The sequence below is a fragment of the Anser brachyrhynchus genome, assembly GCF_964034855.1.
Source record: "Anser brachyrhynchus genome assembly, chromosome: 10".
NCBI lineage: Eukaryota > Metazoa > Chordata > Aves > Anseriformes > Anatidae > Anser > Anser brachyrhynchus.
The window spans coordinates 20,924,617-20,951,352 of record NC_137705.1 but is presented as its reverse complement, the minus strand read 5'-3'; the positions used below and the strand labels follow the sequence as shown (position 1 = coordinate 20,951,352).

Below are 26,736 nucleotides of genomic sequence, written 5' to 3'. Positions count from 1 at the left end.
CCTAACCATGCTTGCTATACTACTTTCTTCTCAATTTTGTACCCATTTGTAAATGTGTTTGCACAAATATTTGGTTGTTATGTTGCACACAAATGAAGACAAATACATTAAGCTACCACCTGAAAAATCAGCTCTTGTCACAACATTTATAGAGTTCTTGAATTAATTTCATAATATCTTGATATAATAACTAATACCTTGTTAAAATTTTCCAATAATAATCAATATTAACAGGAGTTCCAGAATATGTTTCCTGCAAAATCTTTCTACAACAGTAAGACTATTAATAACATAAACAAGATTTACTAGTTACATAGTGTATGACCCTTGCAATTTATTTAACGGTAACAAGAACAATAAGGATATTTTGCTAAAACAGAGGCATTTATGAGCACTTTGATTCCACCTTCAATAAAGATATCACATCTCTCTCAAAATATATAATGCTTTATTTTTCTGACTAAAATCATCCATCATAAATTTTGTGCAATTAGAAAGTGCTAATTTATTTATTTTAATCAAACCTCTTGTTCTATGACCCACGTATGTGAAAAAGAATAGTAGCATTCTACCTCATTGCAGCTCTGTACAGGCTAATAGTTGGTCAGTGATACAGACAGGACAACATTATCCACACATTAGTGAATTGAAAAGCAGATGAAATCTTAGAGGAGCTCAGCGATATACATCAGCATTTAAGCACAGCTAATTACAATCCAATGGTATAGAAGGCAATTTTTTGTGTACAAAATGCAATGTTTCTTCAGATTAACAGTCCCCAAATAACTCTCCATTCAAAGCTTTTCTGGAATCCCATTAGAAACTCGGTCTCCTTAAATGCTCATAATTAAATAAAAATGAATATGAAAAGCTATCTCTTGGTAGGAAATTTAATTCAACATAGAACTTACTTGATCAGGTAATCCTTGCCTAGGCAAAGTTCTGACTGAAGTCGAGAAGTTTTGTCAAAGGACACCAGTGACTCAAAACTGTGCTTAAGCAGGAGGGAGTAGACTTCAGAAAGTCCAAATAAACCAAACACTTCCCAAGGCATGTGAACTCCTCCAAACACAACTCTTGTAGAGTTTTCTATTATTTCATATATTTTGTTACATAACTGCCTGTGAAGGTTTTGGCAGTGATGGGAGTCAAAACCTTCTGCATGAACAGCCAATTTCCATTATTTCAATAGAATTAACAAATATGAATATTGGAAATCTGCAATGTTGTCAACTCAGTGCTGAGAACAGTGCAACAATAAAACACAATCAACTTAAATATACTGTCAATTTGAAACATATTTGCTAACCTTCAGAGGATGAAGTGAAGATTCTTGAAGATTTTTCCAAATGGTACACTGCTTCTTTTGAAAATTCTAGCATTTTTGAACAATCTTATGAGTCCTTCATGGCTAGACAGAAAGCACAGATCAGCTGGGAAAGGAAAAGTATAACTTAATAGTATGATGAAGCAATCCAATAAAGTTGGTTTTTTTTCTTATTTGAAAAACAGACTGTTAAATATACCACACAAAAAAAAAAAGTACACTTAGCATTTTCCTTAACTATGGATTTCACTAAATACTGCTCAGTAGTGACAAATCACATTTGTTCTGTACCTGAAATAATTTCCACTAATTTTATGTTTGATCTTCCCCTCTGAATTTTTTGTAAAGGCCAACATGACTACAGATGCCTCATTACTCTGAAGAAAGACACACAGTATTTCATCACCTGTTATAGTCAACCTTTCCCACATTTACTCTATCAACAGTAACTAGGATTTACCATGTGTCAGTATAGAACTTTACTCTCTTTTGTCATATTCTCTACTCTGACAAAATATTCGTCAACTGACGATTCTTTCTCAGTCCAAATTTATTTTCACTGGTGTAACGAGAGATCAAGATCTATGAGGAGTGGCTGAGGGAGCTGGGATTGTTCAGCCTGGAGAAGAGGAAGCTCAGGGGCAACCTTATCGCACTCTACATGGACATTAAAGGAGGCTGTAGCGAGGTGGGGGTTGATTTATTCTCCCACGTGCCTGGTGACAGGATGAGGGGGAATGGACTAAAGTTGCGCCAGGGGAGGTTTAGGTTGGATATTAGAAAGAACTTCGTTACTGAAAGGTTTATTAGGCATTGGAATGGGCTGCCCAGGGAAGTGGTTCAAGTCACCATCCCTGGAGGTCTTTAAAAGATGTTTAGATGTAGAGCTTAGTGATACGGTTTAGTGGAGGACTTGTTAGTGTTAGGTCAGAGGTTGGACTAGATGATCTTGGAAGTCTCTTCCAACCTAGATGATTCTGTGATTCATACCCATTTCAGTAAGTTCTCAACAAATCCAAAATATGGGATACATCTAGCCTGGCCTTACACATTTCATATCACACCCTTAACCTTAACCATAGTTGCTTGTTGTACACACCATACGAAAACAGTGGTTAGGCAATTTTACACTGACACCTCTTAATTAGAGGCCTATGAACTCAACTGAAAATTTGGTATATTCTTGCAGAATTAAGATATAGAGCAATTACACACAAGAAACTTCAAACAACAGTTTAATGGTACCTATTTATAAGTTTCAGTGTCATGATATGCAAAACCTATCGGGAGAAGCAAGGTTTGTCTTACAGGATATATAAAATCTTGTTTTGTGGGGATGAGGGAGTTGCGACTACCAACAAAGCCTTCCAATTTCCTATAAGGCAGGTAGCTACTTTGCTGGGGAAACAAGAAAAGAACCCAAGACACTCAAGAGGCATCATAAATGCTAGGCATTTTTTCCTGGGGTCTTCTTGTATGAACTGAGCACGTCAATGTCACTCTGCATAAAGAAATGTTTTCATTCACACAGTTGTATTGGTAAGGATATTAGTTTTGCTGATTATCGTTCTAAACAACTAACCATTCATACTCTACTAGCATTCAGTAGTGTGGCAAGGCAGTATAAATGCCTTGTTATCTTAGATAATTTTAACTTTCACAGATTTCTCAGATGAGTATTAAATACAATATTAAATGATCATTAGGAAACACACACCACAGTTATAAGCATGGGCAATTGTTTCCAAATGTTTTGTAATTTATTACCACTTTGGTTTCAAATGTAAAACACATTTAATTATTTACACTTTAAAAAAATTACATTGAGGCACCAAAATGAATGGAAGTAACTTCTCCAAAGGTAGCACATTCCAATATTTATGGTACAGAATATTAAGAGATGGTTTAGAGACTCTTTCACTAGCATATTATTTTATTTTATTTTTGGAGAATCATACTGCTGTCTGATCTTGGTAGTTAGATTATGAATTTCTTGGGGCATGGATTGTCTTTTATTCTATGTCTGTACAATGTCTAGGGCTGTAGGGCCTCATCTCAGCTGGGACCTTAAGGCACTAATGCTATAAAAGTATTACTAACAACAGTAAAGCAGTTCTTTGATCGCACTGAATTTTGAGAACTTAGTGGAGCAATGGTTCAAAAATAAGTAGTGACCTGCCAGAACCTTATTTATCATAGTTCAGCCACAATCTGCCAAAGCAATGCAAAGCATTAAATTCCTCCCTGATGAAACACTACCTGTTTAAATGGGTTACTGGAAGAGTGAATACAGCACCCTGTATAGAAAGATACTCAAGATTAATTTGTAAGTATATAAAGAAACAAAAAAAAAAAAAAAAAAAGATTCTCATCTAGTTATAAACAAACGGTTAGTTCTTTGAACATTCAACAATAAACTGATTGTACATGTAGAATATAGACTGGCTTTTTTCCAGTTCTACAGAGTCCTAATTAGTGGTGTTGAAACTGTGTATTTTTGTAAGTGATTAGATTGTTACAGGGATCCATACACAGTTAAGAAAAAGTGCAGATGATTACTGATTACAGAAATGTTTACTGGATCTAAATGAAGTGACCCACATAGCTCCTTGGTATCCTTTTACCTCAGAGTATTGCAAAACATATCCACACAGCAGCTAATGTCACCATTTGTCTGCCCAAAGGAACTGTTTCTATTTCAGTCAGGTTCCTAAAGCATTTTTAAAGTTTTTTGCGGTTTCTTAGGATTTGTTGCAATAGCAAATTTCCTTACAATCACGGCTGCTTCTATAAACATGTTGTCTTCTTCCTTATGTATTTTGCCTTGCACTTAGAATTCAGATGAGGTTGGGGCAGAGGGTTTGGAGCAGACCACACCACACAACAGCACTGGCCAAAGGTGGTTGGGCACAGAAATGCTGTGGACTCTCCAGTCCAGTCTCTATCTCTCGTTATTACATCAGAAGTGTTGATCCTGTCCCCTTCTAATCCAGCACTCTGCTTACCTTTACAGAAACCTACAGTGTATCTTGAAGAATCTTGTATCTTGAAGATACACTGTGGGACAAGCCTTACTTTTGAACAGTCTGGATTAAAGCTTCCCAGTACATGAACAGGACTGCTCAGGATCTTTGCAATATACTCCTTGGCAGGAAACTATTTAGCTGCTCAAGTTTCTTTAACAATCAGACCTACACATCATTTGCTGTTTTTAAAGAAAGCATACTATGATATTTGCTACTGACTTATGACACTTTTTTGCTATAGCCTGCAGAGTTTCCTAAAAGTCTAAAATCCAGTAAGACTCAATCTAGCTTGGAAGACCTTGTTAACAGGTCTTGAGCAGTGACTGTGTCTAAATATAAAAAACTAGACTGAAGAGGAATTTGGAATCTGACTCAAACTATAAAAAAAACCATCTAAATGTAGTCTTCACCAAAATTTTGAACCACAGGGGTTTACAATTCCTGACTTTTGGTTCTGACCTAGCAGAACCATAAGTCTGACTACAATTTTCAGTGTGGCCAGGAACCTAGGTATTATCCCATCTATCAGCTAATGCACCCCCCAAATGAACAGTAAGAAAAAGTAAATTAAAGTAAAATAGCATCACATGGTACATCTCTGAATAACCTGATCTTTCTCAAGAGTATGTTCATAACATCCCCAAAATACATGTTCCTCAAAATAAAATAATATCGCTCAGACACATTTATAAATGCAAAAATGAACTCTCTGTTTTTTTCCTGTCCACTTTGGAAGGAAAGCATGCTTATTTTGCTACAACTAATTTATCCAAAACCAGAGTTAATTAAAATTATACCAACATATCTAAGTTTAGCAAGAAAAAGGACTGCAGACTTGTGTGCTACAGTATATAGAAACTTTGGAAGAGAGCCAATGTCCCAGAACCACGGCAAATCAGCTGACAATCTGGGAATTATTACCTGAACCACTTTCATTCTCTGCTGCCTTGTGACAAGCTTCCATTGTAAAATCACATTATTAGAAATTGTCTGTTTTACAGAGTGGTTAAAAAGAGAGCGAGAGCGAGAGGGAGAGAGAACACAAGCGTAATTTTTTAGGGCTCACTTAAGCAAACTCAGAATGTAGAGGGCTTTCCCTCTGCCCCCCCTCCAGTAATTGCTATTTAAAGATCATTTGAATGACCTTCTAGTACATCTTAGCCATCTTTTTATTTACTTGTCTGGTAAAACCCAATCCTTCATCAGGCCAAATAGTCAAAGAGATGGAAAATTTAAACCTTTCCAGCTCCTGAAGGAAAGTTTCTCCCAACAGCTGTCTTGCTTTATGAAAGCATGAAGTCAGTACATCCAATCTCATGCTATCAATCACACAGGCTGACATTTCCTGCAAACTGTGTCCACAAGACAAACGGGGAAAGAGAACCTAAAAGGAACAACAAATTGCCAAAAAGCAGATGGAATTATGTGCTCTTGTTTATATTTGGCTGTTCAAATGAGCCTGGTCTAAATGCCTTCCCCTTCAGAATTATAGCACTAAGCAGTCATTTGCATCACTGCTGAAAACACCTGACACTCGTATTAAGAAATATTGGGTTTAATTGCAGTCCATTAAAATGTGGAAATGTCTTCAATGTAGGATTAATGATTTAAGTGAACTGTCGGCTTTTAGAGTATTTTTAGGCCCTCCTCCTGCAGATGCAAACATCCTCTTGCTTCCCCCACCCCTCCCTGAACTTTTGCAAAAAAGGTCTGCCACATGTTTCTCATCTCCTGGCTTTAGGTAAGTAGCATTTAAAATGACTCTGAACATCAAGCATCTATGATTTGTGACTTTCAGAAGAGTGTTTGTGTACACAAAGGGATGTTAAATTGTTGTTTTGACTTTAATCTAAATAATTTTCATTTCCCCTTACAGTGAATATTTTCTACACATACCAAAACAGGATTTTGTTTTTGTCAGTTCTTATACGTGCACAAGTATGAAGTTACACACTGGTTGGAATGCACTGACCGCTAGTACTCGGTTTATGACTTTACTTTCTACACAGTTAGGTTTTGCTCCAGACACAAAACTAGCAGTTGGATTTCAGTTACACTGGCATTTAAGTCCACATGCGTGCACACAGAGCAAAATGAGGGTAACAGCTGTTGTTGTTGACAATTGTAAAATCACAGAAAAAAATACACAATGCACTGAATACTGTAAACACTGTAAATATAGATGCTTTAATTTTTTGCTAAATAAATAAATAAACCTGCTATTTGAGCTGGCGCTCAAGTAAAGTGCATGCAGAAAGGTAGGTTGCAACTGAATTGAAACTTGGCTTAGAGCATGGCTGTCCTTTTGGAAAATATGACCATTCAACATCTTTTAGTATCGTTAAGCCTTTTTCTTCAAGTAAGTGGCAGTGTCACAATTCTACCTCAGTACCCTTAAATAGGGAGCAAAAGAATTTCTGAACATATCTGACCACATTTCTCCTTCACACATTTTGCCATGCTGATTACTGCTGCAAATATCATGCAGCGTTAATGCTAACACCCTTGATCCTGAGCATCCTGACAGCACTGTCTTAGTGCTGTCTGGACTTAGTCCCAACATAACCGACACCAACTTCAGGTTCCTAAATAAAAAGAAATAACGGAAGCTAGAGTGCGCTCCCCAGGTACCCAACAGGACTTGATCCTGTGTGTTGGATGCCTTCAGGGCCATCTTCTTCACCTCTCTGATAGAGGATTATCTCTAATTTCCATCAGTGAGAACATTCTATTTATTTTTTTTAAAGCAGCATGTTCTGTGATAAAATGACTGGAGATAAGGCCAAATTTTAAAATAAATAAATAAATACATGATTTTCCCAAAAGTCATACATTTAGGAGGGGCAAAATTAAGACACAAAACAGTAATAATGTTTTGTTTTAAACAGGAATCCTACCCAAACTCAGTCCCAGCTCCAAGAATCTCTAATAAGAATGAATATCTAGAGAACATTGAAGACTTAGCAAAGTAAGAGAAGTGAAATTTAAGCAGGCAGGGAGGCCATACTTCTTGGAAAGAGAGCCAATAAATCACCATCTCAATGGACTATATTACTGATCAGAGAAAACTTTTACAACAAGAAAAGAAGCAACACAATCCTTTTTAGTTCCCACTGCCCAGTCAACAGGCACTTCACGGACAGAAAGAGGAGAGCACCTCCACAAGACATCTGTGAAGCAACCACCACCATCCTAGCCTTCATCTTTGCAAACAATATGTATAAACACTCAAGCCCTGCAGACAGCCTTTGGCAGAGATGTCTTGCAGACAGCAACCAGTCCTATAGAAAACTACTTTAGCTGCTTTAAGAAAGCTCAGACATCTGGGGTGGTAAAAATCCTATCCTAAAGGAAGACATTTCCTATACATTTCCTATATTTTTACTTCTAAAAGATCCATGCCATCCCAGGGTAATAAAATGCTATATTTTATTAAAATTCTTTACAAAAATACTAAAATGTTCAGGTTGTTTGGCTCTTGTTAGCAGAGAGCAATGCCCACCTACCTTTTCCACGTTTCTGTTTTCAAATATTTCAGCCAAGATCTAGGAGGGGATTAGGGGCTTCCAGATATCCATAGATTTGGAACCAAACCTCAAAGATACTTGAACATGGAAATTTCACTGAAGTCCACTGGCAACCAATTATTACATGTTAACCACTAACTATGCCTGCAAAACCAGGTCTCACGATCTGGGTCTCCATCTGCTGGTGAAGAGAACTACAATCTAAGATCTAGAGCTATTGTATCTCCACAGTTAACAGGCAGTACTCATTTGCATTTATATTTACTAAACATAACAGAGCACTTAACTCTATCCACGAAGATAGGGTAGATGTGATTCCTATTGAATAAAGTTACTTTACAATCCAGGATGTAGTCTGGGCAATGGGTGAAGCCTTACTACCATGAACAGCAACACAAAACTTCAAGTTGCAGGAAGAACAGACTTTTTTTTTTTTTTTTTAAATGAAAGCATCCTACCTCCAGCAGAAGGCATATATTCACAATTCCAATCAGGAAATAATATTTTGACAAAAGATGCTTGATTACCATGCTGCTACCTGACCCATGCACAGGAGTAGCTGGACAGGCTCACCGCACCTCACCCGTGACTTTCACACCGACTCTACCCAGTGTTTTTGTTCTGACCTGCCGTGCTATATGTGCACCTCTCCAGATAAGTCCTGTCCTTAAAGGATATCCAACTGGACAGAAAAGATACAAACTAGGGAAGTCAGATAGGCCCACATACAGAGGGAAGACAAACCCTACAGTTTTGTTTTGTTTGTTTTTAGGATTGTTGATTAAATCTTTACTTTCTAACAATATATTTAAAGAAAAAAAAAAAAGAGTCAATTAAAAAAAAAGAGACTGTTAAACATGCCTGAACACCTAAATTCCCAGATCAGGTCTTGTAAGCTGATATAAAAAATAACAGATCTGTTTTTGCACCGTATTTGTTATTGCTATGTAATGCCAACAAACACTGACATATAAACCTAATTGCTCTCTGGTGATAACTTCTTTTTTTATCATACACGCACACTCCAGAAGTGTATCTTTAATCCAACAGTCCTTGTTCCTGCAGAAGCAACTGAAGCACGTGGAATTAGAAAACAAGAGGATCTGAAGTAAGAAATAGAATTGCATGAGGAGACAGGTAAGGTGAACAAAATAAAAACAGTAACATAATGTAATATAATAATATGGGAAAGAACACATGACAAAGGCAGAAGCAACCTTCAAACAGTATTTAAAAAAAGTAGTAGATGGGGGGAAAGAAGAAACCACAGAAAAAGATGAAAATTTGAAGTGTATGGCACTGCCAGATGAACAGCCGGTTCAGGTAATGAGAAAGAACAATGAAAGGAAAGAGCAAAGAGCAACGAGGTCTTCAGTTCTGCACACACTCCTTTGGTTTTAATTCGTCTGACTTCTGTGGCCGAAAGCAGTCTGCTCAGCTGGAAACATGCAGATCACAGCCAGCTTTCAAGCAGCTCCTTTTCTGGATTTGTTTTTCACCCGGAGTGTGCTACTGGGGAGGGAGTTTGTCAGCAATACCATACAGGTTGGACTATCACTGATGAACTGGCATACAGATGATATAAAACCAATGAATTCATAGTGATATCATTGCAGTATCACAGTCATCATTCAAATCCACCAGCCACAAAAAACAAGAGTTACATTTTCTGCTAACTACAGAAATCAGGAGTACAAGATGCTTAGAAAGGGAGTGTTTCTGACAGGAATATTGGGGCTAATTAATGACATACTGTAATTAAACACCTTTTTACAGTCTGTGGCCTTAATTCAGCAAAACTGAGCTTCTCTGACCAAAACTATTTGTATAAAGCTGATTTAAATTTTGTTAGTCTCTGAAGCCCAAGGCTGCACACAGACTGCACTCAGTGCATGTGCTGAGCAAAAGGGAGTAATTTCATGAAGAAATAAAGGAGTTCACAGCTCCTGATGCACACTTTTACAGATTAATAGGAAATGTACGCTTAATTCAAAAGAACAAACCCTACTAGAAAAAAAATATGGATATTCTGAAACTTTCTTTTCAGGAAGTCCATTCTTATCTGAATAGTCTGGGTTTCAATAATAGGTGAATAACTTTTTTTTTTTTAATTACTTAGGTAAGAATCTACAAACTAGCTTATACCATGAAAAACACAAGTTGTTTATGTAGTAAAAAATGTAACGTGATGCATGTAGACAGTATTAATTATAAAACTACACCTTACAGAAAATAGGAAGCAATTTTCAAGACAGAAATCATTTCACAATCCTATTTGAAACCTTCTAGTCACAGGAAAGTATTATTATCCCCACATTGCCTGTGTGTCATAACAGTTCATTCTCAATTCCAGTGCTCTTAGCAAGTTGTTTAGCAGACTGACATTTCAATGCTACACACGGAAACAAACCCACTTTCCTCTATGTCCGTATCTTTAATTCTTTGGGTTTTAAGGATTTTAAGGAAGAAGTTAAAAGGAGATGCCAATATAACTTGCAAAAACACTATAGCCTATGAGAGTCTGTAGAAATTGCACTAGAATCTTTAACTTCACCAGGATGACTGGAAAAACACATGCAACACTCTGCACATATGCAACTGGTTCAACAGATCGGTATTTAAATGACCTGCTAAAGGTATATTGATTTTATCCACACTAAAAGCTCTTCAGATTTACTCTGATTAACTACTTCTTGTAAGTTTATGACCACTTTTTTTTTTTTTTTAACTGAAAGGTACAATGTACTATAATCCACTTTGTGTCACTGACTTGTGAACACGTTTCATGTTAACCGTACGAGAATGTGCTCCAGATTCTAGCCTTAGTATCTGAACTACACAATATTTAGAGTCCCTGTGCTCTTTCTGGATTAACAAACTATGAGAATTATTAAAAAGCATTAAAGGATAATTTGCTTCATTTTGTTGAGTACAATTATTCAAACAATTATGCAAGCATAGGAAGCAATTGCTCATAACTTATTTTTTCAGAAATAAGACCCCAAATTTTCATAAATACCTTCCAATGTAATTGCTGTGAAATCTGAAGAGTAAGAACAGCCACTCTGTAAATACACAGACTTTACAATTTAAATAAATGGTTATTTTTTCCCTACAAAATAGTGTTACCTGATGCCTGAAAGTTTCAGATGGCATCATAATTAGGCTTCAATTGCACAAAGAAAGTAACTACTTTGTACTGGTAATGGCTAAACACTATAATGATTTGTAAATTAAACTGTGCTGTAATTGCTGTAGAGTTATACAGTAAGTGAGAGTATGGTGATATCAGGCTTATAAAACAGGGTGCCATATTCGGTACGAGGCTACTTTAGAAGTTGCAGCTGCCACAGAATGCAGCGTGCATAGCACCTCTAACCATCACCGCAGTTCTCCACAAACAGCACACATCTCACTGTGCCCCACAGCACTTCATCACCAGCACAATTACCTCTAATCTGCACCAGCACAAAGAAATTCAGAAACCAATAGCCAGAGTGCTGGCAATGAACTTGAGCTCCACAGTGAGAATCCCAGCTACCCTCACTGTTCTGTTCTGCATCCCCATTCCCCAAATAATAGGTGAGGTTCAAGCAGACAGGGAAGTTCCTCGGTTGCCAAGTCTGCAGACTAGGACATGGTTAAAACACACAAAGAAAGGACCTGAATAAACCCTTCTCTTGGCCCACTGCTTCTCCAACTTCCTCTGTCTTTTGTTAACCTTAAGGTTAGCAGTGATACATCCTGCTAGCTGACAATATCTCCTTTCTGTTCCTGCACAACCCAGTTCCAACCCCTTCCCACCGAAAGCCACACAGCCATGCATGTGGTCAAGTCAAAGCTCTCTTCCTCATGTTCCAGATTACACATTTTGCTCAGCATCTTTCTGTTCCTCAGTTTTCTCCCTTTCTTCCGTAGAAAACCGTACTTTACAATTTTCTGATCCACTTTAGGTCCCACTTTGTGTCTCCCTTGTAGCAATATACCAACACCACTTCATTCCACATTTCCGTTACACTCATATGCCAGCATTTTTTAAACTTTCATCCAACAATCTCTCCATCATCGCTATTGTTCTCAAAAGAAAACATGCCCTCTCTCACATCTTACTCTTCTTCTACTTCAGTTCACCACCAGCAAGGGGATGACTGAACTGGTAATTTTTCACACTCTTATCTTCTTACTGCTCCCCAGGACAGGTTACATTTTCAGCTCCTTTTCTACGTTTCTTTATTCAGCCTGTCATGACAGTCAGCTCTTCTTCAGAACATCCAAAACCCATCCATTTTTTTTCTGTCATCATTATCAAATTCCTATTGTCATGCTGCCCCCACAGCACTGCAGTTTCCTCATTTCCCTTTGCTCAGAGTCTTACCTCCTCAGCCTAAGATCCCTTACCTTTAAATACTTCCTACTATAACTACAGGCTGCTGGTTCCTGTCTTTGCTTTTCCAATCTTTCAGTTCTTCCGTTTTGCCTTTGAAATTTCTTCTGGTCCAGTTCCTTACGCATGCTTGTCCAACTTCTCCATTCATATTCCCTGCACAAGTCATGTACCTGGATCTTTTGTCTTCTGTCCATTTTCACAATTCTGTGCCCTGTACAATCGTCCTCCATGCCTGGATCACCTTTCCTCCTCTTTCTAAAGACTCCCTTGTTCTGATTCTGACATCATCAACACTGCAAAACCGTGCATGTTCTCAGGAGTTTGCTCTCTTGGCTATGGCTCTCAGTCCGCATTCCCCCCAACTTAATTTGCTAACTGTTTCTTTCTTGACTGTGCTAGCTTTATGATATTGAGTACAGACTGAACCTTTGTTTTGCTTCATTTCAAAACAAAAACAAGCAAACCTTGGTATTATGAACTCGGTAATGCTAACTATACTTATTTTTATTCTGAGCATGCTGAATAATTGGAAGCAAAGAATAAAGAAGGGATATTAAAAATTAAATTACATAAGGAATCAAGTATATTAAGAAAAAAATGGCTAGCCAGAAAATGATTTAGCTGGAGATGACCTAGAAAACACTGCCACTATTTTGCAAAATTACAGAGGCAGAAGTTCTAATTTACTTAATGGAATACTTGTATTTATCTTTATTAGAATAAGAATCTCTTAGTTGCCTGGTTTTATTCACGAAGTTATTCCACCAAAGCTTATGCATTGTTTAGATTGTCTGGCCTAATCAATGATAATGTCTATAATTAAATCAGAATGCTATCATTCAAACATACTTAATTTGGAATATATTATAGATTTAAAAGTGTAAACAATGACAAGGAAATAGTGAGCTTAATACAGCAATTAGAGAAAGGGTTTCATTAAGGGTCACCCCAGCATATGGATTCCATTTCACAGAAAATATCTGCCAAAGCCACGCAGAAGCCACAGGGGTTATTCTGTTACCACGGAATGTGAGTGCATCTGATCTTACAGTACTACAGGAGAAGGAGAATGTGTAAATACTTGCTCTCTGATGTCAACGGAAAGCTGTCCGCTGAAGCCACCACACATCAGAATAAGAAAGGAGTCATATCACGATGTAAAATTCTTTCAGAAGCGGCAACAGATTCCTCCTGGTTATTGAAAATAGTGCAGTGCATCGGCTGCCTGGCTGTACACCAGTAGTGTCAGGATTACGGGTCAGTACTACTTTTACACTTCCCCAGTTCATATACCCTTTTCCTTCATCTACAGTGCTGGGAAAGCACACATGCTGTTCTCAAGCCACGTACTGTGTGCAATGACAGGGCTGGTTTCTCTGTCATTAGAAGGGACTTCATGACAGTATCTTTCTGTAATTCCACAAATTTTAGATTTCTTTAAATCTAAAAATCCACCAATAAAATGAAGATCGGAGCCAGCTGACACACTATAGGAATGGGCCCTTGGACCTCAGAAATAAAGGAACCTATGAAATTTTTGAAATTCTCTTTTGGGGAGGGATAGTCCACATGTCTGCTAGCAAAACGTTTAGCTTTTTCATTGTTATTGAAACAAACAAACAGGAATAGGGGAGCTATAAAATGACGTAACGTGAGCCTTCTTTATATAGCAACCGATAGCTTTAATGTCAAGACCACTGACCCCAAATCAGCTTTTCTACAATCTCTTCGAGACCGGATTTCAGAATTTGCCTTGTTACAGTGCAAACACCTCCTGCTTAACAGGGAAGAACCCGTTACACGGCGTAGCGATGCCCCGGGCTTTGGGACGAAGCCCTGGCAAACCTCGCTCCCGGCCGCCGCTCTCCAGCGCCCCGCGGTGGGCACGGCGCAGGGCGCGCTCCCGAGCCACCGCCTTGCGGGAGCGCGCCCTGGCCCCCGGGGGTCTGCGGGGACCAGCGAGGCCGAGCCCAGCCCGGACAGTGGCAAGTGGGCGGCCGGAATTAACAGGGGAGGGTGGGATGCATTAAGCAAAACTTGATTTGGTGTTTTAAGTGGAATTGGGATTTGGCCAGTGCTACAATGCTAATGTTTCTTTTCCTTGAAAAAAGACCCTTCTCTCAAGATTGCTAGACCAAAGCTTTGCATTTTATTTGAAAAAGACCCGAGGGTGACTTCACGCTAAGTAATGACATCAGTTCTGTATTCGGCCCCACTCCTGAGAAAAGCCCCGTGCAGGCACAGATTCACCAGCGTCCTGCACCACGGGTACACGCAGCAACACAGGGCTACGGACCCTGTTCCGCCGTGCAGCTCTCACAACTCCCCATGCACAGATTCCCTTGGGTCTGGAACCCCTCATTTCCCACACACGAGGAGCCTAACTGCTGAATTCTCTCTAAGTAGTACTAATATTGGTTTGGAAGAGCACTTAAAATGCGATGATACTAGTTCATTAGAGTTTGTGTTTCCAGGATGTTTTGGGATTAGTGGTTAAAAAAAAAAAAAAGTCTCAGAAACAAGCTAGAGCAACTGCTGTGCATTAAAACAGGATGGAAAAAGTTATTCTATTGATGCCAGCTATGTTAGTCCACTAGCTAAATGATTAATGTTGATAATTCCTCTCCAGCAGACTCATTAAACCTGGACTTATTTTTCTTACAGGCCTTTGACATTTCCTACTTTCTTAATATCAGAGGTAATGACAGTGGCGTGATTATATACTTATTCCTTTCCACCTTCAAGCAGTTTTCTTTGGCAAGAGTTACTTTTCAAGCAGAAAACCTGCACACGAGTATTCATTCTTTCCCAAAAACTGTTACAGCTCCATTAGCAACACTAAATGGCAGTGCCTTAGAGGAATGCACAACAACCCCTCTAAAAATTAAATAGTCAAGGTATTCAGAGCAGTACCATGAGAAAGATATTTTCTACAGAACTGCAATTCATAATGGTAAAGGGGTTTTCCCCCCTCCCCCCACGTTTCTTTCAGATCCTGTTGTCAAAAATGTCCAAGTTAAACAAAGAAGAAATTACAGAATGAATCTGGAGCTTAGCCTTGAAGAATTAGGTTTCACTCTAATTGAGATCATACGCTGCATGTGCAGTTTTGGCACATAAGCCATATTAATCAGAAACTCTTTAATCGTGGATAATTTCTCCTGTGTGTGCCAGATCGGGCATTCTGCTGCTGGCCCAGCTTCTAAGTCTGTTTAAGAGTCCACCTTTGACTTCATAAACACCCGCTTACAAAATTGGGGTCAACTTCCTCCTATAAAGGTATGTTACGCTGGCGCTAAAAAAATTCCCTTAATGATTAAATTGCATCTCATATGGAAATAAAAATGTGCAGATTCCAAAGGAGTGACTATTTCTAGTGACTACAATTTGTGTTGGAAGTAGCCCTCACTCAAACCCGTCTATGAAGTACACAACAGATGAAAACCAGGGAAGATGATCCAATAGCCACAATATGAAATTTGATGACTGCATCGAGCATCATTTAATCGACTGTTATTATACTACTGCAGAGATCCAAGTCCAAAAAGAGTAAACAGAATGCAAAAATGCTTCTTGCATTCAATTTAAGATTTAATGGGCAGAGTGAATAACATGCCAGTATCTACCGGATTTTCATACCTTTGCTATAGGAATGAAGACAGAACTAGCAAAGCAGACAATGAAGTGCCCCACACGCATGGATGAAACCCTATTTCTGCCAGATTAAACTAAATTATGAATTTTGATTCATGCCAGCTTCAATGGAGCCCACAACCTTGGTCCAAACGGTTGGCTGTTTGCAAGAAATCAAAATTAACTGCATTCCTCCTACTGAAAAATACTATCGCACACATCACTCATGCCTTTTATTAGGCTGTCAGTATACTTAAAACTTTAATAGTCACAACGCATACATAGAACCATAAAACCTAGCTTAGATTTGTCCTAATGCATAAGCAACCTTTTATAATAAATAGATCTTTCCATACGTTTCTGCACCTGTAGGTTCAAAATGAGCTTTTGTCCCCAGTGTTACATTTTATATTTAAGCTACTCAACAGTATGACACCCATGAAAGATAAAACTACTATTCCAGAATTGCCCTTATATGAATTTTAAAGTAATAAAGCAAAACCAACTGCAGCACAACATATAAACTTTTAAAAAGAAAAGAAAAAAAATTAGGGGAACCCTCTCTCTACCCAAGCATACCACTTCCATGAAACATCACACACACTGCACTAATGTCCATAATTTATTCTAGTGGTGACTGCTAGACTTTCCATTATAAAATTTCCAGCTTCAGACACCCCTCCTTGTTTCTACAACTTTGTATTAACTAGCTCCAGCCTGCCTCATGCACCTCGTGTCTCTCTACTCCCACACTTCTCTATAGCAAATTTTTGTGTTCCCTTTCCTTCTTCACACATTATTATCCACCTTCCTCTCTGTATTTCATATAAGAAGGCTGTTCCAAATGTTCTCTTTTCACCTAACTCAAGGATTTTTCTAATCCGCCAAAGTTTATCCTTTCCTTCTTTGCCATATAAATTAGAATTTGCTTCCTTTCCCCTCTCAAATTTGTTTTATTACAGGTATATTCTGTTTCTCAAGGAGAAATTGAAGTTCTCCATGTTCTTGGCTGAGAAATCAAGAGCTGCAAGCTACCTGCACAAGAGCAGAAGAACAGATAAAACCAAGAGCTTTAGCTCCCACAGTCTCTCCGGATGCTTTAGTCGTGCCTTTTCTTATTGATGTTTTTCAGAAAGAGATAGTTCTCTGTCTCTTCTGGGTTTGGGATTTTTGTTTCTTTGTTTTTATTTCAACCTTTTCATTGCACAACATTTTCAGCAAGGAGGAAAAATCAATCATAGGAGTACACTGGGAATTCAAAAGTTACCTCTAGACAGAGGAGCTGCCTTCTTTGGAGCCAAGAGACCTGTATCACAGAAAAAGACAAAGAGGGAACAAGAGAAACATAAGGAATTTCTCTAATACTATCCACTTATTTTTGCTAGCTGTTTTCTTGTCTTTATTTAGCTCTAATTTTCAGGTGATTTCCACAGGCATTTAGCACATGCATAGTACTGCTCCTTGTCAGGTTTATTATGCGTTTCAACAAGAGACACAGACCAATGGCACATGCTTATAAAAAATAAGCAAACTTTTGGTATAATGACAGTTGTGGTTTAACCTAGCAGGCAGCTAAAGACCACACAGCCATTCAACTCATTTCCACCTCCCACCCCCACCCCCGAAGGACAGAATTGAAAAGTGCAAGAGCTTGTTGGTTGAGATAAGGACAGTTTAATAAGAAAGAAAAAAGGGAAAGAGAAAAGAAAAAAATAGCAACAACAACAAAAAAGAATAAAAAAAGCAAGTGGTGCACAACTCAATTGCTCACCAGCAGCCGATGGATGCCCATCCCATCCCTAAGCAATGGCAGATCCCCCCCCCTTGCCGACTCCCCACAGTTTTACTGCTCAGCACGATGCCACATGGCATGGAATAGCCCTTTGGCCAGTCTGGGCCAACTGCCCTGGTGCCGTCCCCTTCCAGCTCCTTGTGCACCCCCCAGCCTCCTCACTTGCAGGTGGTATGAGAAGCCAAAAGCCCTCAAATTAGTGTAAGCATTGCTCAGCAACAACCAAAAATCAGTGTGTTATCAACATTTTTCTCATCCTGAATCCCCCAAATAGCACCATACGAGCTACTACGAAGAAAATTAACTCTATTCCAGCCAAAACCAGGACAATGATTTATGAAAACTCCAAATACATATTACATTCTAAAAGGATTTCCAATGATCACATCTTTCTTCCAATTTATATCGCGTTACCTTAAAAGAAATGCAGCAAAATTAAACTCTCACAAGCACCATGAGATGGATAAAACCCACCTCAGGTATTTCAGTCATTCTCCCACACCGTCTCCTGAGAAAGCAAAACATAACAACACAAATAGGAAAATGCTTCTTTTTATAAACGTGGAATACTGTAAACTTTTGAGAAAAAATCCAGTGGTATGGAAAAATGGGAATTAAAGCTTCAATTTTACCATGAGACTTCCTATTAAAACTAAGTCTCTGTCAGACTTTTTCTGGAGACCACTCTCTCAGGAAGCTGATTTTCCTCCAAGATAACAAAAACAAAAACAAAGAGACTACTAGGGCTGCTACCAGCGAGTTTCAGTCAGTCACGAGTGATAAAGCAGTAACAATTCTTGCATTTTATGAACACAGCTACATTTTCTTAAATCTACTCTTTTTTTTAAAACTAATTGCATTTCTGTCTGAAGCAAAATTCTTATGATGGCTACATGGAGAAACAAGGAGAATTAGAACTCCTACATACTAAGGAGATTACCACAAAAAATAAAAATAAAAATAAGAAAAAATCTCTAAACATCTGAAAGTTTCAACATCTTCCAGTGGAAGACAGGCTGTGAAGCAACTACCAGAGGCTTTTGTGGTCCTTGCTTGGAATGCAAGAAATTCTGAGTAAAGAGTGCAGGGTTTTCATGCTCTCTTAATGCATTTCTTGATGGCAGCAGCCTCCAACTGGAAATAAGTAAGTCTGCTGTTCCAGACAGTTCAAATGTTTCCACAAGGAAATGTGAAAGGAATGAAAATGAAAAAAAAAAAAAAAACCAACAACAACAAAAAAACCTTAAGGATGGCAGAGGTTAGAGGGAGAACCGCCACAGAATCTGCTCAGCCAGGTAACCTGAAAAGAGTGCCTTCACGTTCTGCATGGTCCAATTGCCAACAACTGAGAACGCTCTCACAGGTAATCGCTGAGTAGTAATACCATGGCATATAGAGCTGGAGCAGAAAATATATTCGGTTACTCTTAAAAGCAAAGTCAGGACTCAAAATTAAAACTAAATTACCTCATCTTCGTAAGTTCCTGCCCGTCAGCCAACTCATGGAATCTGTCTATACACACACGCACTCTCGGCCTGCAGGAAAGGTAAGGCAACTGAACACAAAATCTGAATTAGAGAGTTAGTTCTCTGAATAGCATCAGGTTTTGCTATGGGCCAAGAACATGAAGACTGATGAATACCATAGATCATCTGAAACTTAATTTGTTAAGTCACAGTAATTTTATTACAAGTTGCAAACATGAAACTTCTGTGCCTTTGTGCAGCCTGGTTGGTTTGGTTGCTGTTGGTTTGAGGTTTTTTGTTTTGTTTTCTAGAGCCAAGAAAAGAGATTCTACGTACCTTTGACAGATGCATAATTTAGTTTTTAAGTCAGGCCAAGAATCAGGTAGGACTTTAACCACTATCTTTAATAAAATAAACTGCATTCAGACCAGCTTAATGCTGTAGTGAAGTTCAGGCTTCATTAAAAAGCTTGGGAATGGGTTAGGGAGATATCTGACTATGAACAGAGAAGTTTCATAACTGTTGGGAACTGCTGTAGAGTACAAGCTTACGTTATGACTATTGAAGTCTATTTTGCATATTCACAAACTCAGTTTCTGCTTTTTTTCTTCACTTTCAAGCTTTATATCTCATTTATTCCAGAATAGTTTCACCATGACACTGCCCCTTGTTAAAGTCTATTGTAAACATGATGCTTTTTTTGAATTTGTAGAAATTCAGTGTGTAAATAACAACAAAATTCAGTCCATAAACTATCTTATCTAGGGAAAAATGTCTTCTTGCATTGGATCAGCTAATGAGAAAGGGTAACACAAACTGCTTTTTTGTTTTTGAATGGGAAGCAGAGAATTGGAAACTATGGGCCACCTCACCAGATACAACCCATGGAAAATTTGCTCTTTAGATCTGCCTTTCAAACTATCATGGCTTTTTCTTATCTGTATATCTAAGTGTAATAGGAAAAGCGTGTAACATCACTGATTTATGGTAAAATTGACTGTGTGTCAGTACTAGTTATCTTACTATCTCTTTTAGTAACACTTAGCAAAAATGATAATGTAAACCTCCAAAGCATAACAGCACGCCAACTATTGGCCATCAAACTTTAGAGTCGTATTTCAAAGCTCATCATTTGGAGTCAAAGAGAAACTAGTTGCAGACAGCTGTGCTCATTAGTGATTTCTGAATATTTAATACAAGTAAAAGATAAAGGCTGAAATCTTTGACTTATTGAAGTCCGGGGAAGTTCTACCACTAATTTCAGCAGGGCCGAGGTATCACTGAAGGCATTAGGGAAGTCTCTATCAATAGATGTAAACCAGTGAAAATGTGTCCTCTGAAAGAATGTTAGCTTCCAAGTCTCCTGTCAGATAATGGCACCATTCACCAGCAAGAATGACATGTTTAATCTGATGGATTGAACATCCTTTAATCCTTCCAGCTATCCATTAAATTGTTTATTCTCAGTGTAAATTGTTCCAGCCATAAATTTACACCAGCTAAAGTGCCTATCATTCTGGTTTATGCTCAGCCACAACCACAACCACAATTTTTGTATTTTCTAACACACATCTACAGATTTTCAAAGTAAGCTCGTACTGTCTAAACTTTAAATCCTAAGGCAAGCCAAATTAAAGCTGCATTTTCCAATGAGAGTATTCCAACGTTTAGGAAATACAATCTGTTTTTAAAAGGCACACTTCTTATATTGCACCCCAAATGCTTGTGTCCTGGAGTCTCCAGATTGGAGGAGCAGCCAAAAATCTCTTTATAAATGCTTGTATTTTTATTGCTCTGGGCTCATGCTAGCGTTCACTAAAGTTAGCATTGATTCTTGACCAAATTATTTGGGGAGGATTTACAATGCAGCCACCTTAATAGTGTCTGTTATAAGGTGAGAGAAAGGAAAACATATTTCCATAGCACAAACTACTGGAGAGTTTTGTGGAGCAGTTGAAGGACTGGGCATGTTCTTCTTAACTTCCTCCATCCAATCACAGTTAACCTTTTTCTTTTGAGAGTATGGAATTTTTGTATGCCCCATAAAACACAAATTTTACTGGGGAGTGAGGGGCAGGGGGTTACATACCCCTACTAAAGTCAGGGCATTAGCTCTCCCTACTGGCATCAAGATTTCAGCTCTGTTATTCTGAGTGGTACACAATAACAATTTTATATCAAATTTCTACATATCTATTACTCCATGTACTTCTCAGAAATTTCAGTGTGTTTGTGTTGCTGACTAGAAGTAAAGCAAACTGGAGCGTTAATAGCAAACCACATCACCTTCCTTTTCTCTGAGATAAAACACGCATAAGAAACAGCAGTGACAAGCACCCTAAATTCACCACACATTTTGAGGCCAGTCTCTGATGCCTCAAGTCCTCTGTCACAGTTTGCCAAAGGACATGACGTTTCTTCAGTGGCAGACTCAAAAGCACAGTAAGCTTGCTGATCAGTTCACATACGCAATCCACCACTTGGTGCATTATATCCTTGCATGATAACTATACCACAGACAGCATGAGCCAACTACAGTTACCAACTCGGACAGCAACTCTATCCCAACTATAGACTAAACTTTTATGGCACAAATCCCAGATTCAGCTCCTGGCAGCTGATAATGGCAGAAGATCTGTGCAAAACCTGGGCAGCAGAAAGCCCAAGTGTCCTTTAAGTTCTGCTCCTTATTTGCTTTTCTTCTTGTGCCTCACTCACCCAGCACCTTGTTTCCCGGTTTCCCGTCACCAAACAGCCTGTAAGATTTACAGTGTCTACCAGGCAGAGCACTACTGTGTCTAAAGTTTTTTTTGTTAAAGGCAGCAATGCTTTGCAATCTTGACTGTCTGGAAGGTACTGGGGTTACAGCAGCCGTAAGAGGAAACAGAACTTTGTGGGTTAATGATGATTATCACTAAAATATTCAGCACAGTAGCTGCAAAATGCTCATCCCAGTGCCAGCTCTTTGTATTAAAGCATACTTTTGTCAGTAAATTTGTTTTGCAAGTGTGCCGGCACTTCTCAGCTCAAAACTACACTAATGAAAGGTAGAGGTGTATTTTGTTATAACTCAAAATGTGAGTTAGATTTTAAATTTATGTGGAAATGAAGCTATTACTTCATATGGAGGCTTACTTCATGGATTTTCTTTTTTTTTCATACAGAGTTCTGATTTTTAGTCCTTTTATTTCCAATATTGACACAAAGTGAGGATTAGGAATTAAATTAGGAAAAGAATTGTGTTACATCACTTTATACCATTCCAGGATTAGCTGCATTTCAGATTTTTTTTTCCTTTTTATGAAATGGTTCTTTCTTTGGGAACATGTTTTGACAGAGCAACAGGAATCACACCTTCCTTACTATTTATAATTTCTACTAATGTGCAGCCTAGCAATCCAGTTAAGGCCAATTTATTTTCCTACCACACTTCCATTATTTGATAGAGAAGTAATTTTTTTTGTTTAATAAAGACTTGATTATTTTCTGGTTTTGGGATATGTCTTTTTAAAATATACTGACACATTATGCAAGGCTTTGGAAAGAAAACATTACTCTGAGACACAGTTTTAGCAAACCCTGTAATTTTCTATATCCCTTTTCCCTCAATTCTCTTTAAAAAAGCAGTGAAGATGTTTACATTTAAATTTGATCTTCCTTTAGGATTTTTCCAACTCCACCTTTATTAACTCCTTCCTAAAAGTAGGATACCTCTATCTGTAAGATATCACACAGCTCTTTTTTTGCAAGAGAACCACAGAGCTAGGAAAGTAAATTTGACTTTAAAATTTTCAGTTTTCAAACAAACACCAAGAGGAGCAAAATAAAAGTGGCACCTTAAAGTTGAAACTAGTCTAAAACATCATCTGCTGTTTAAAATTCTGATTCTGCAAATGGACATGCATGTGCTTAACAATGAGACCGTTACCATTTTCGGAGACAACAAAAATTCTCAAACTCCTACTGACTTAAAAAAAAAAAAAAAAAGCCTAATCCAAATAATTTAAATGCTCAAAGTGGTGACACTAATGGCACAATAGTACTGCCTTATTTCAATTTATGCATTTGAAACAAATGAAAACATTAGTCCTTACAGATCAAGGTTCAGTACATGCCAGAGCATTTGGTGTAATTCAAATATAGCTATTAACACCTCTGTAGAACAAGTATTCATATTCAAAAATAATCGCCTACTAGACTCATTTCCCACTGTATTAAATAACCACAACTACACTGTGTCTTTAACACATAAAAAAAAAAAAACCTTAATCCCTAATTTTTATTATCTCATCATTGTGGCCTTCTGGCATGTTATCAAATGACAGAGATATCCTGGTTAATGCAGTGGATTGCTTCTAACCAGATGTAGCTTTCATGTCACATGCACACAACAAAAAGCTTCCAAAAATATTTGATTTAAATAAATTTGCAAAATTGACATAAATTATACAACTTTTTTTTTTTAAACATCTCTTTTGAGTAGTAAAAGCAGTTCAAATGAATTTGGGGAGTGAACACATATTTTAAAGCACAGTGTTCCAAGTTTCTGTTTTATCACTGGCTATGCAAGAGTTCACCTGGAACACATACAGCCATTTTGACATACAACACTAATCTTTTGGGCTATAGAGCAAGCAAAAGTAGACAGTAAATTAGGAAGTGTCTTTCCCATCCTATTTTTTCTTTCAGATATTGCATATTTTTGCTGTCAAAGTTATCAAATTGCTTTTCTGATACTGACATGATTATAAATAGCAATGTACAGTGTAGATATATATAAGAATAACATATATAATATACATTAAGTATACATATTAACATATATAATACACATTAAGTATACATATAGTAATTCTATAGTAGAATTACCAATGTACTCATGTGACAAGCTGCATATTTTATCTGAAGAACTTTTAAAGACAAACTGGGAGAAACATTAGGCATTAGGATTAGCAATAAAGATGGCAACAGCTGCTAAAATCCCCAACAAGGACTATCTGCATAAGAAAACAGGATGCTAGAAGAAAAGCCTATTACTGGATCTACTCACTTCAATGTTTTCTGGTGGTTTTTGTTTGCTTGTTCAACTCATTTTATACATAATGTTCATTCTTTTTATTAGCCCAGCCAATGATGCACAGAAATGATGTCTAGAAATGTTTCAGAATGTCTCATTCAGGTTGGCACCCGTGGAAGTCCTGGCCTTGAGGAAACTCAAAAATGCAAAATGAATTGTAGTCAGACCTGCTAATTTGTCCAGTCAGGGGACAGAAACATGACAAACCAGGAACCATCAGATCTTTTTCCCTCCACAATCTGAAATCCAAAAATTAATTAGTGCTCCAGCAAATCTGGAGCCTGAATTGACGAAGAGTTTGGACATTTCATTGGACTCACACTAGGTTTCCAGTGCATGTTCACATCAGTTGTTGCACATAGCCATACTGAGAAAGAAATGTCACTGTAGTGAAACCAGATCTTTTTACAGTAGTATGATCTTACAGTTCTGGGCAGACTTCCAAGGCTTCGGAGTACTGATTTGGTTGGGAAATGTTTCCAAAAATCAGAAGCTTATCCAAAACTCACCCAGGTCACTGTATGACTGGGACAGACATGTTTGCCATTACAACCACAGCTCTTGGGCCTCTGGTACCTGGTGCCATGGTGCAATAACAGCAGTGCTCCACCTGACCGTGTATTTGCAGTTCCAGACATTCAAAACAACATTAACACGAGGAAGTTTACCACAAAGTTGATAGCATCTGTGAATTATCCTTTCTGCAAAGTCTTTTCCACAAGGCTAGATCATGAATTACAAGCACATAGTGCTAGACCACTGTATGTCACAAAAGGGGCTGGATGGGGAGCTCACATTTCTGAGTAACTTCATATAGTGGACAGTTTTAAGATTCACATGGTGCTTACTTGTGCAGATGTCTGTGATTCTATACAGAGAGAGACGCACAATACTAACAGATTATACCTCACTGCTGACCCCTCTAAGGGTAAATACAAATATCAGCCAAGAGCAAGGACCTCCAGAACTCTAGCCACCCTCTGTGGTTTTTTGGTTTCAGATCTCTGCTTTCTATTTAGAATCATAGAATATCCCGAGTTGGAAGGGACCCATAAAGATCATCAAGTCCAACTCCTGGCACCGCACAGGTCTACCGAAAATTTTAGACCATGTGACTCAGTGCACAGTCCAAATGCTTCTTAAATTCAGACAGGCTTGGTGCAGTGACTACTTCACTGGGGAGCCTGTTCCAGTGTGCGACCACCCTCTCAGTGAAGAACCTCTTCCTGATGTCCAGCCTAAACCTCCCCTGCCTCAGCCTGACATCATTGCCACGGGTCCTATCACTGGTGATTATTTCTCCCCAGGTCACAGTCCCCCCTGCATAGTACAGGTCAGCTGAACTACTACCCTACCTCTGAAAACACAGAAGAAACAAAGCTGCTAATCATCAGTTAAAATACAGCACAAAAGTCACAGGTTAAACAACAAAGCGTATCCCAAGTGGACGGTAGTACACAATGAAAAGGATAGTGGCACACATGTATCCTCACTGGATATGTTTCAGCTAGTAGAGAAATAAAACCTGAGCCTAAGACTTGTAAGTTCAGACATGCTTGCTAGCAGGGCTTTGCATGTTTTCGAGACTACTTCAAGAGTCTGCTTACGGACGAAAACAAAATATTTATTACTGCGCAGTGAAGCTCACATCCAGAAGATGAACAAATATTTCATCCAAAGCGTTTATTAGTTTAGTAGATAGTTCTGCAAACACACCAAGAAGTCCTGCATGCAGATCCCCCCCCTTTTTTTTTTTAAGACTTTTTTTCACTCTTTCCTGTGTATAACACCTCAGATAAATCCACATACCAAGCTAAATTGGAGATGGACCTAGAATAAATCTACATAACTGTTGGAAACAATCAACTCCTGACTATAACTGCCAAAGCATTCAAGAGCTCTACTAAGTAGTTCTGGGTGTTACTGAACTTTTGTAGAAAACATTTTGATGCATCCAGATTGCTTAGCTCACTCTAGATAAATTCAGAGCTGCACAATTTTGCCAGTGCACTGCTTTTACTTCAGTGGGACACACTGGCATACCCACTAACTAATTCAAATTCTAAAGTGACATTGGCTCCTTTGAACAAAGCAAAAGGATTATTTGTATTTCAGATGCTTTCCATATTTCAATGAAGCAATACCCCACAGCAAAAAATATATCTCAGCATGAGCATGAGAAGTGAGGAGAGAGCATTGTTGTACACTAAGCTACGCTGAGCACTGCTTTATGGTTGTTAGCTAAGCACGCGTCAACTGATTTTTAAAACACTGATATTTTACAAAAAATATATATATTTGTAAAGAAATACTATCTGCCTACCTATTACAAACTTCTGTGTAGGATATCATACAGTTATTTCAGGAACCCTTATTGCAGTGACTGCTGTTTATCTATACCACCTCTTTGGGGCAGATTCAGCAGCTGGCCCAATTGAGAGGATGGACCGCTGTGGCCCCTTGGCTGCTGGAGCAGGGTGTCTATCCATTTCTTCTCTATT

The 26,736-nt window shown here is 38.2% G+C and overlaps 1 protein-coding gene across 1 annotated transcript in view; it reads right to left on the bottom strand.

The window, feature by feature from the left end:
- LOC308200247 (uncharacterized protein) overlaps positions 1-26,736 on the bottom strand; it is a 171,369-nt gene that overhangs the window by 119,441 nt on the left and 25,192 nt on the right. The window contains exon 8 of the mRNA XM_080605622.1: positions 15,846-17,206. Coding sequence (XP_080461748.1) covers positions 17,132-17,206 — 75 coding nt within the window. The 3' untranslated portion in view covers positions 15,846-17,131. Of the gene's footprint in view, positions 17,207-26,736 lie in introns of the transcript that reaches the window.